The 12,299-nt window shown below is 40.9% G+C and overlaps 1 protein-coding gene across 2 annotated transcripts in view; it reads left to right on the top strand.

Moving 5' to 3' along the window:
* The window catches only part of kdm5ba (lysine demethylase 5Ba), a 121,131-nt gene that overhangs the window by 74,763 nt on the left and 34,069 nt on the right, over positions 1-12,299 (top strand). For both annotated transcript variants that reach the window (XM_078420785.1, XM_078420786.1), the window contains exons 20-22: positions 823-961; positions 6,998-7,177; positions 9,869-9,976. In XM_078420785.1, the coding sequence (XP_078276911.1) occupies positions 823-961; positions 6,998-7,177; positions 9,869-9,976 (427 nt within the window). The remainder of the gene's footprint in view (positions 1-822; positions 962-6,997; positions 7,178-9,868; positions 9,977-12,299) is intronic.

The following is a 12,299-nucleotide window of genomic DNA, read 5'->3' as shown; positions in this document are numbered from 1 at the left end:
GGAAGTGAATTAAGTGTGCCAAGAACATAACATTTTTGCAGAGCATTGGTTGCAATCCGGAATGCGCTGCTTGCGGATGTAGTGGAGACAGATGTCACTATGTCCTTCAAGCAGGAATTGGATAAATAAATAATGGTGGAGAAAATATGCGAAGCTGATGAATAAAGGCCAGTGGGTAGAACTAGATTTTTGTTCTTGTGGATAACTAATATGGACATAGTAGGCTGAATGGCATCCTATGTTGTAACCATGTAATGTTTAAATGTGACATCTCATAATCTTGTCCATTTAAAATAATTTTGAGCACATGGTTTGGGCACTAATTCCATATTTTAGAATTGTGTTGGTTGAAAAATGCAAGATCAGACTTGGTTCTCAATTTGTTATGTCTTTGCCAAACAGTTTTTGGTTCTGTCTGTACCAAGCTGTTTGGAGAAACTGTTGTGATTAAAATAACTGAAAATGGGTAGAAATCGATTGGGTAATTTTTCCATTTGTGGAGAAGGGACTATGCAATGAACAATGCTGATCTGAAGACATTTTCTTGAAAATTATCTTAGTATGGTGCATAATTAGACAAAAATAACAATAACTTTTTTATCTGCAATCAATGGGAATAGTGCAATCTTGTAGAACTACTCAAACTTTCTTGGATGTTGTTAGATATCCTACATAACATAAATAAGATGATATCAGGTGACCTGGTTCTGATTGTTTTGATTTTATTTCTGATTCTTAAAGAGTTAAGAGATTACTAAAATATTCTGTAGTTAAGGCGAGGATGGGTGGGGATTCTTTAACAAATGTTTCTGATCCCTGCAGGCCTCCACACTCTTTGACAACTTTATCTGCTGCCTTGGAAGAAGTAGAAGTAATTCCTGCTTATTTCCCCAGTGGTCTTGCAATGAAGGATGCTGTAAAGAAAGCTGGAATTTGGCTTCAAGAAGTGGAGATTTTTCAGGTTATTCTAATCAAAATGCAAATGGGGTTCTGTGTTTTTATTTCCTTTATCCCTGGGAGGTGGATCCATGACTATAGTTAGTCATTGGAGGTAACAATACGAGGTTGTGCATGAAAAGGGGGCATTTACATTTTAATTCCAAGCGCCATACTGATGCGTTGGAATGCTCCATTTCAGTTAATTACAGCTGGTTGCGTTATGATCCATGCCAGATCTAGCCTGCATTAAGTCCTGGTGCCAATATGCTCAGTCTTCTATTTTAAATTTGTACATCTTTGGAAACGAAAACTTGATCATGGTTGCCTGCATACCAAGAGTCTGAATGTGGAAGATCAGTTCATTTCTCAGTTCACATATTCCTGTAATGAAAAATACAGATTAATGTGGTCCTATACTGCACCGATGTCTATGTACATATCTTCCATCTCGGTGTACTTTAAAAAAATGTAAGTTCATATGTGATGGAAGCAGAATTAGGCCATTCGGCCGATCCAGCCTACTCTGCCATTCAATCATGGCTGATCTATCTTATCCTCTTAACTCCAATCTCTTGTCTTCTCCACATAACCCCCGACATCTGTACTAATGAAGAATCTGTCGCTGCCATAAAAATATCCAGTGATTTGGTCCCCACAGCCGTCTGTGGCAAAGAATTGCTTTCTGACTAAAGAAATTCCTCCTCATCTCCTTCCTAAAGGAACATCCTTTAATTCTGAGGCTATGACCTGTGGTGCTGGACTCTCCCACTAGTGGAAGTATCCCCTCCACATCAGCTCTATCCAGGCCTTCATCATAAGATCCTTGGTTTACTATGGGCTACCACAAGATAAACATATAATGGGTTGTGTGACCCTTTGGTAATTCTTTGATATAATGCCATCAGTCAACTGTTTTATCTCAGATGAAATAAGTAAAATAAAATATCAGGAAGTGCAGTAGGAGTATTAGAACCACAATGATCACCTTTCACTAAGCTTATTTTTAAATAGCAATTTTTGAGATGGGATTTCACTGTTGTAACACTGCAAGCAGGTTGGCAAAATCTGCTTTTTTCCTCTGAAAATCTTGAGGTACTGGAGTCTACTTTGATTTGCCAGTTTCTTATGTTTCCATCTACCTTCCATGTTTACCGCTGTCAGTTTTGTATGCTTCTATCTACCTTCCACTCTTACCACTGTCTCAACGGTTATGATTTTTGTGCCTTGCAAGTATGTAAATTTCAATTATTATTCAACCTGTGTTTACACAAATCACTGCTACTCATTTCCTCATCCGTCATTCCATTGCCCGCCCATGCTAATACCAGGTTCGGTAACATTTTAAGTTTACAAATTATCATCGACTGTTTCAAATATCTCCATCATTCCTCCTCCACGTATCTGTAACCTCTGACTCTTAAATGTTCCAAAATTCCTGATATGTTACATTTTGTACATTCTTTATGGATACTGACTAAACTGCCTAAGTGGTTCCAGCAGCTTATGCTTTAAGAGGAAACAAGATATTTGCCCTGATAATTAGATCTTGTTTGTATATAGTTTGACAATGAATTGGCAGTTTTATTTGGAGTAGTTTTGTTGATTGAACAGTCATATTGATACGGTTGGAAATGTCCTTCCTAAGCTTCATATTACGAAACCTTAATATCAAGGTTAAACAAAAGTTTATCTTTGCTTGTGCTTTGCCTGATTGCACCTGCTTGACATTGTCATTGGAAAAAAGAAGTTAACTGGCTTGAAAATAAGCAGTTCACCCAAGAGAATTTGGCCTGAAAGTATAAACATCTTTGGAGAGAGTTAATTACAATTGTATAAATATTTAGGTGTAGGAAAGAACTGCAGATGTTGGTTTAAATCGAAGGTATACACAAAATGCTGAAGCAACTCAGCGGGACAGGCAGCATCTTTGGAGAGAAGGAACAGTTGACGTTTCGGGTCGAGACCCTTCTTCAGACAGTATAAATATTATTGTGTAGATGGGTAAATTGCCGATGATCAATATTCCAGAACAGACTAGTTGCTTTGTGTAATAAAAAAGGGACTTTGATGCTTTAGTCAAGAGTCAAGCCAATAGTGTTTAGTTCTCATATATATCTTCAACGGAACAATTAAATGCAATACACATGTAATAAACAAAAACATTCAATAAATTGGACACCGAATCTACTTCTGCAGGTTTCACCTCAGCCTCCACTCAAGAGACCCTTCCGTAGACCCTTATGTCGGGTTTTTTGCAAAGTGAATGGTGGGCTGTGTATTCACAGGAGGTGAGATTGGACTGGGTATGGGAGGTAGAGAGTCAAGATGGTTGGAAATAAAAAGCTCAAGGGAGGGTAAAAGGCTGGCTGGGGTAGTCCAAGAGGAGGAATACTGCTGGAGATGGGAGAAGGTGTTGTCACTGGGATATAAGGACTACTTACCGTAGAAAACGGTCTGAAGGCAGAGGTGATGGAAGAAAAGCTCTATGTGGTGGACCTGAAATTCATTGAGGTAGGGGCGTATGGGGTATCTGAAGACTGGTCGTTCTCTATCAGAAAGGAGGTCTGGGAGGTGGGGAAAACGAGAGAGAGCTGAGGTTAGAGCGATAAAGGGAGGCTCAGGTGAGGTACTATGGGGGTTCAGAGCGGAGGGGGGTGTGAGGGGTGGTATACATGCGAGAAGGTAGTAAATGTAATGTGGATTGAAGAGGGGAAAAGGCAGCTGCACCTCGCGGTACCATTATAAAGGTTCCCTGTTGGAAGGGGGGTGGGGGGGACTAGGACCCAGGGAAGTTGGCTCACTTAGTGTTGGAGCCAGCAGCACGGAGGCACCCAGCCTGGAACCTAGGTGAGGTGACAGCCAAGGCCTGTTGGTGGCCAGCGGGGAGATGAGGATTGGAAGAGCAAGTGACTCCAGCCTATGAGTGGCTGGCAAGTGGTGAGGATCGGCAGCAGCAGCAGTAGCATCAGTAGCCCAAGCCTGTGAGAGGCTGGATAGGTGGTGAAGGCAGAGAGGCAGTGACCGTTGGCGCTGTTCTGAAGAAGGGTCTCGACCTGATATGTCACCGATCCATGTTTTCCTGATAGGCTCAATAATCCGATGTGTTACTCCTGCATTTTGTGTCTTTCTTTGGGAGGAGGTGTAGATAACTTTTATTTATTACTTTTTCTTCCCCCCTCTTTTCCTTGTGCCCCACCTGGACTCGCACTCATTTCTCCCCTTTCACCTATATTCCTTCCTGTGGCATCATAATTCGGACATCTTCTATCCTTGCCTTGCACTTTTTGTCTTTACATCTCTGACCTGTGTCCAACCATCTGCTATCAAACCCCCCACCCCCACCTGCATCCTCCTATCACTCGCCCTCCCCACCTCTCTTCCAGCTTTCTCCCCCCACCACCACAATCAGTCTGAAGAAGGGTTCCGACCCAAATCGCTGACCTGCTGAATTGATCCTGCTAACCGTTTTGATTTGGCAAGGTTATATATTTTATAAATATTATTTTCTGATGTTCACTCTTAATTTAGTTTAAATTAGATCCCAGTTAATCGTAAACTTTCAATTGGATTATTCTGATTTGATCTTCTCAATTTCATTTCTTTAGTGGATTCGGTTTGATGCACATGTACTTGGGCCGTTTGTTTCTCACTAGTTGTTCAATAACGGTATTATTGCTCTATTAGTTGCTCTATTAATGGTAACTCCATTAATTAATAAATCCGTCTAAGCATAAAATTGTGGTATAAATTACTATATAATATTTAATGCTAAACTCTGGGCAAGCATTGTACCCTGCTTCTACATCGTTCAATAGATTTGCAAATAACTTCAGTTTAGAAGTTTTGGTAAGCTTTCAGGCGAGGTGCAATTAATCTTTAAAATAAAGAGTGAGACTGAAGAAAATTGGCAGCTTATTAACCACATTTGTATTTGGTCAAATATATTTCCCCTTTTTAATTGGAGATTTAAAAAAAATTAACTTTAATGCATGACTTTTAATAAGTTAGGCATATAAAAAAATTAGTCTCAAAACATAAATCCCAAAATAAACTAGTGTTGGTGCTGGGAAACTGAAATAAAAACAGAGAATCTGGGAAGTATTCAGCAGGTTTAGTTTATTTTATTGTCACGTGTGCTGAGGCACAGTGAAAAGCTTTTCACTGGCAGCATTGATGAACTGAGACATTGATTTGATATTTCTATGATCAGATCTAGGAATGTTTTAAGTTAGGGAGGGAAGTTGAAAGAGTGGTAAATGCAAGGAATAATGCAAGGCATGCGTTGGGGACAAATATACAGGGTATATAGGTGAAGTATGAAATTTGAAGTTTCCAGAGGAGCAGAAAAAAAAGAATGTTTAACGTGCAAGGCTGTAATTGTTGAAATCCATCTTGTCTGGAGGTGAGGCACTGTTCCTTAAACTTGCAAGAGCTTCATTAGTTGGAGGTTGGTATGCAGTATAGAGTTAAAGTGTCACTTTACTATAAGCAAAAAACAAACTGCTGGAGGAACTCAGCGAGTCAGATAGCATTTGTGGAGAGAAATGGGCAGACAATATTTTGGGTACCTTCAAACTGGATTAGGGAGATAGCTGGTAGAGTGTGTTGAGATGATAACATATGATGAGCGTTTGACGGCGCTGGGGTTTAGAAGAATGATGGGGGACCGAATTGAAATGTACTAACAGTGAAAGGCTTGGATAGAGTGGATGTGGAGAGGATGTTTCCACTAGTGGGAGAATCTAGGATTAGAAGTCATAGCCTCCGAATTAAAGGATGTTACTTTAGGAAGGAGATGAGGAATTTCTTTAGTCAGAGGGTGGTGAATCTGTGGAATTCTTTGCCACTGAAGCCTGTGGAGGCCGTCAATGGATATTTTAAAGGCATAGATTGATTCTTGAGTACGTGTGTCGGGGGTTATGGGGAGAAGGCAGGAGAATGGGTTTAGGAGGGAGAGATAGATCAGCCAGGATTGAATGGCAGAGTTGATGAACCAAATGGCCCAATTCTGCTCTTATCCCGAATGAGAGAATGGGTGTGATAAGAACTAGCAAGCAATGAGTTCATTCAGATGAGGAAGGGTTGAATGCCAGATGAGTTTGGTCAGGGAGAGATGGATGGAGGTGGTAACCAAAGTTGGAGCTGAAGTGAAGTTGAAGTGGAGAAGACAAAAGGGTGAATATGTGGAACTAGAGGGAGGCTTAGTTGGCAGAAGGGGTGGGAAGAATAGTTGGCAGAAGGAGTGGGCAGAGGATTGGTGGGAATTAAAATGGGGTATTGGGAGAAGAAAGGGGTGGGTGATGTGCAGATGGAGGACAGGAAAGGAGCTTGGTGATGGGAGCAGGCCTTGTAGAAAGAAACATGCATGGGGAGGGGTAGACTGGGTAGATGAGAAGGTGAGGGTTGGTTACATGCAGTTGGAAAATTTAACGTTTATGCTGTTGAGTTGTAGGATACCCAAGCAGAATATTTGGTGCTATGCGTCTAGTTTGTGTGTGGCTTCTGGTAATGGATGAGGAGGACAAAAAGGGTGATTTGGGAATGGGAATGGGAATTAAAATGGCTAGCAACCAGAAGCTCCAGCAGGCCCTTGCAGGCAGAGCGTGGTTTGGCAAAGATTCTACCCGATGGTGGGGGGCAAAAAACATGTGTTTCATTTATATAACATCTATTGACGTACATTAGATGATGTACACTAAATGGAAGATGTTTGCAAACCAAATCCCAAAAACAAATTGCCAAGAGTCTCGTAATAATGCAGTGTTCAAAAATGAATGTGTTTTCAGTAGCTTCTCTATTGTAGTATCAGTAATTAATTTTAGCACAGTGGTGAAGGAATTAATGCACACAAAATTAATCCTCTGATATGGAGATTTGAATGCATTTGGGATCCTTTATTCAAATATCTTTTAAATTTATTGTCTTTTTGGTATTAACTACTGAAATATAAAAACTTACACTTGGATCCACTTTTGAGAGTTAATAAACTTAAGTTGGCCACTTTTTAACCATATCATTGTATGTGTGATTAGTTTCTGTTCTTTGTATTTACCTTTAGAGCTCTGGCCAACCTCACCCATTTGAAACCTTGATGGAGCTTGTGACACGAGGCCGTGCACTCCCAGTAAATCTGCATCCACTTCCTCAACTTGAGGCACTGTTTGAAGATGCTGAGAGTTGGAAAGACAGAGCAGCTAACATTTTTCTGAATAAGAACTCTAATTGCTCCCTTTATGAAGTAAGTAATGTTACAGTACATTATTCATGTTCTTTATTCAGTATTTTAATATATGAATATGATTTGATGGTACTTTATTGTCAGTGAAATTCATTTTTATATTCAGTGCAAGTTTCACTCTACATAAGCACTTGGATACATTTTTGATAAGCGTCTCATCTACAGTGCAAGTGTGTGGTAGTACACTGAGTTAGAATACAGAGTCACCGGTTTTTGGCAACATTTTCACATCCTGGTTGTTTTAAGTGCTGGATTCGTGGCCTAACCATGAGGGCCCCTTGTCCCGATGGTGTTGCAGGGTCGGTCTGGCTAGGCATAGTCATGTTGCCCTCCAGCGCTGCTCCATCACTGTAGGCCATGGCCCCTTGGAGCGGCACTCAGTCCAGCCGCGCCCCAGGCAGTTGCAAAACCTCCAGCGACCCACTCCGCCATTGAGGCACTACACTGCCTCCTGCAGCCGATCTGCTTACCCTCCTTCCTCTCTCAGTGGAACAGCCAGAACTGTTATCGGGTATGCTGCTACACACTAGGAGCAACCTTCTGCCGTGAGAGGTGTTTGGCCTTGCTCCTATCGACCGCAATCGCTGATTCTCTCCTCTACGTTATTGTGGTCTTTGGGGGACGAACTGGCTGGGCTCAGCGGCTTCCTCCCTACTGGCCATGTGTTGGATACTGGTGGTTCTGGCTGCAGCTTGCTGGGATTCTCTCACCGCATGGCCTGCTGGTTTTCTCCCGGCAATATTACTGAAAAGCAATCTTTTATCTATTCAATTTTCAGGATTGGGATATCAATTGAGAGGTCAGCATATATTACTATTGGTCTACCCTACATATGTCTTGAATCTTGTATACCTCTTATCAGATCACCCCTCACTCTCCTTTGCTCTAGTAGAAACAAATCCAACTTATTCAGTTTCTCTCCCATAGCTCTAGTCCATGCTTCATACTGGTGAATCTCTTCTGCACTATCTGCAGCAGGTCCCCATCCTTCCTTTAGTTCCCCTATATTTCATGCCTTGGCCTATGAAGCCACATGCTGCTTTTACCACCCTATCAACATGTTGTCACTTTCAGGGATCTCTGGACTTGGGGACCTAAGTTTTTCTGTTTATTAACATTCTTTCGTGCTCTACTGTTTACTGCATGTGCTAACCCTATTTAAACTCAAAGCATCACCCATTGGGATTAGATTCCACATACTAATGCTCTACCCAACTGTTCTGTATCCAGCCTTGGAAAACCTTCCATGCTATTCAAATCCAAGCCATTTTCATGTTAATTTCAAACTTAGTAATCATACCTCTTACATTCACATCTGAGTTGCTGATATATATTGCAGACAACAAGGCATGCAGCATCATTATCTGTGGTACAGACTTCCATTCAGAAAAACATCCTCCTGTCACTGTCTTTTGCCTCTCGCACAAATGATGGAGATGTAGTTTAAGTGAGTTTGCAATTGGATTGGATTTTGGATGAGGGTCAGGCTATATGATTGGCTGGGGCAGGAGAATGCAATGGGGGCAAATGTCAGGTAGACAATTGGGGGCATGAGGCCAGAGGACATCAGCAGTGGGAGAAGGGTGGCACAGTTAGTAACACTGGAAGATGGACATTTTTCAGTTAGTTAAGTAGGTCCAGGCCCTCGAATACTTAAATTATGTTTAAAATGTCTGCATATTTCAGCTTCAGTATCCAGGTTCTATGTGTGGTAAAACATTGTGCAAGTGAAGTCAGGCAACATCTATGCATAGTGCAGTATGCACAGAAGCTGCAACCTTCATGTTCTTGTGCAACACCTCCCTGATCTGTCCTGGGTCCAGCACATTGCAATCACAAAAAAGCTCACCAATGCCTTTGATTCCTCAGAAGTTTGAGGAGATTCGGCATGTTGCCAAATACTCTTATCGAACTTCCACAAGTATGGTGGAGAGCTTATTGACTGGTTGCATCAGGGCTTGGTGTGGAAATTCAGAACGAAGCAGGATTCAGAAAGTGCCTGGTTCATCATAGATACTGACCTCCTGTTATCAAAAAGATTACAAGAAGAGCTGCCACAAAAGGACAGCTAATATCATCAAAGACCCCATCACTGGCCATGCTCTCTTCTCTCTATAAACATTACCAAGAAGAAACAAGAGCTTGAGAATTGTTACTTCCAGGTTCAAGAACAGCTTCTTTCCATCAAACACCAGGTCCTTGGACTACCCAGCGCAACCATAACCACAACCCTATCTCAGCACTGCACCAATACAAACTTTGCACTGCTACGGTTGCTGTATGTATTTTGGGTTTTGCACTACCAGGGTCTTGTTTGCTTATAACTGTAATTTATTGTTTATATATATTTTTTCTTTGCGTCTTGTGTGCCTGTAGAGCTGCAGCAAGTAAGAACTTAATTGTTCTGGTTCATATCTGATGGATATGACTTTCTACCCCAATCTAAAAATTACTGTACAGAGCAAAATATAGAATGTGTAGCTTCCATGCTATTAAGCACTAGGCCTGCCTGCTTGGTTTAGAGTTTGACCTTGTTTGTGTAGCCATCAGATGTAAATCTTAAAAAATATGGGATGTTGGATAATCTTTGAGAGATTTGATAATAGTCGATCATCATCATCTGATAATTGAATTTTGAATCCTTCTGCCTTGTATAGTTGCTAAATTAAGTTTTTATGTTTGTTAATTTAGGTGCTGTGTCCCAGGTCAGACACTTGTGCAACTGGACTGAAGAAGAGAGCCAAGAAATCAAAAGAGCATTTGCAGAATGGAAAAGGGAAAAGTCCAAAGCTGGAAAATGTAAGTGATGTGGGTCAGCGTGTTGTTGATGGTGGCCTTTTGTTTGTAGAGTTGCTGCCTTACAGCGGCAGAGACCTGGGTTTGATCCTGACTACGGGTGCTGTCTGTTCTGAGTTTGTATGTTCTCCCTGAGACCTGCATGGGTTTCCTCGCACACTCCAAAGACGTACAGGTTTGTTAGGTTAATTGGCTTGATGTAAATGTAAAATTGTCCCCCGTGTGTGTAGGATAGTGTAAATGTGCGGGGATCGCTGCTTGGTGTGGACTTGGTGGGCCGAAGGGTCTGTTTCTATAAACTAAAGTGAACTGTTTAAGTGAATTTGTATCAGTTTGTGATACATTTTAAAGCTGCTTATTATCAGTATCATAGAAATGTAGAAAAAAGCATTGCCGTATCAGGCCTTTTGGCTGACCGTGACCAGGAAAGAACTCGAGGGGGCAATTAGAAGGGCCAACAGGGGCCATAAAATGTGATTCACAATTTGGTTTGATAAAAATCCTGGCCTTTTCTATGTAAAGATAGGTGCAGAGAATGTAAGACCACTCAAGGATAAAGGAATTTGTACTTGGAGTCAGAGGATGTGGAAAAAGTACGAGATGAGTACTTTACATCTGTATTCACCAAAGGGAAGGACAGTAAAATTATTTGGGGGATACTAATGTGCTAGGGCGGTTTGAGGTCAAGAAGGAAATGGTGTTGGGCTGTTGATGAGATTTGAGGTGGACAAATTCCCACGGCCTGATGAGATCTATCCTAGGTTATTGAGAGAGGCAAGAGAGGAGATTGCAGGGCTTTGATGAAGATCTTTATATCTTCTCTGGCCACTGGCAAGGTCAGTGGTCAAGTGGTCAGAACTGGTCAATTTTTTTATTTGTTTGAGAAGGGAAGTAGTGAGATTCTAAGAAATCTCTGGAGGAACAGGGTTCTGACTACCCTATCTATGCCTTTCATAATTTTACATCTATAAGGTTTTTCCTCAGCCTCTGACATTCCAGAGAAAACAATCCATGTTTATCTAACACCTCCTTATATCTAATATCTTTTAACAAAGGCAACAATCTGGTAAACCTTTTCTGCACCCTCTCCAAACCCTCTACATCCTTCCTACAATGGAGTGACCAGAACTGCATTCAGTGCTCCAAATGCAGTCCAACCAAAACCCTATAAAGTTGCAAAATGATTTCCTGACTTTTATACACAGTGCCCCGACTGATGAAGGCAAAAATATCTTGTGTCTTCTTCACCATTATCTACTTGTGCTGCCACTTTCGGGGAGCTTTGGACTTAGACCCCTAGATCCCTGCTGTTGACGGTCGTGCCATTAACAATATACTATAACTATATAATTTCCCTTTACATTCAATCTTCCAAAAGACAATTAAATTAATTTCAGAATGGTTTCCCTTAGTAAGACCCATATATTAATCCCCCTCTAATTCAGGGACTTCTGTGATGTTGGGTTGATAAAATTGAGGATCCTCGGTTTATCCAGATATTCCCATATTTGATCATTAAAGATTTTTTGTAATCTTGGATTTTTTTTGTGGAGTTGGTAATAATAATTCCAGCAAAGAGCTGGAATAGGTGCAATGGCTAAGGAGATGCTTTATACAATACTTTGGTTTATTTTGTACTGTGCAGTGCCATAAAATTACTTTGTTGTGCAGTTAGTACCCAGGAATGGGAGGAGTTCCCTTTATTGTCATGTTTTTGATTGAAAAATTGGAAATCTGAATAAAGAGAATGGTGGAAATATTCAGCAGGTCAAAAAGCATCAGTGGAGAGAGAATCAAAGGTCGTCAACCTGAAACTAACTCTTTCTCTGTCTATTGATGTTGCCTGGCCAAAGTAACATGAGAAACGGGAACAAGAGCAGACAAATTCATGCTCTGCATTAAGATCATGGCTAATCTAATCTTGGCCTGAAAACACCATTTTCTTCTCTCTCCACCCATGCCCCTTGATTTTGTTATAATTCAAATGTACATTAATCTTCATTTCGAATATTTTCAATTATGATGGGTCTGCAGCTCTCTGATAGAAAATTGTAAAGATGCATGATTCTCAGAAAAAAATTGTGATCTCCATTTTAAAGTGGTGGCCTCATGTTGGTTACTGCCATTTGGAGAAACATTCTTTCAAAATATATCCTGCTAATCCCCCTCAATTTAGTGTTCAATGCGAGTACCTGTCATTCTTCTATATTCCAATGCGTATAGGCCTAAATAGCTCGCTGATTCTTTATACATCAACCACTTTGTCCCAGTAATTGGCCGAATTAAACTTGCTCTGCACCATCTACAATGTAACTATCATTCTCAC

Source organism: Rhinoraja longicauda, chromosome 24 (genome assembly GCF_053455715.1).
Source record: "Rhinoraja longicauda isolate Sanriku21f chromosome 24, sRhiLon1.1, whole genome shotgun sequence".
Taxonomy (NCBI): Eukaryota; Metazoa; Chordata; class Chondrichthyes; order Rajiformes; family Arhynchobatidae; genus Rhinoraja; species Rhinoraja longicauda.
Note: the sequence above shows the minus strand (reverse complement) of the source record. Positions and strands in the feature narration are given on the sequence as shown.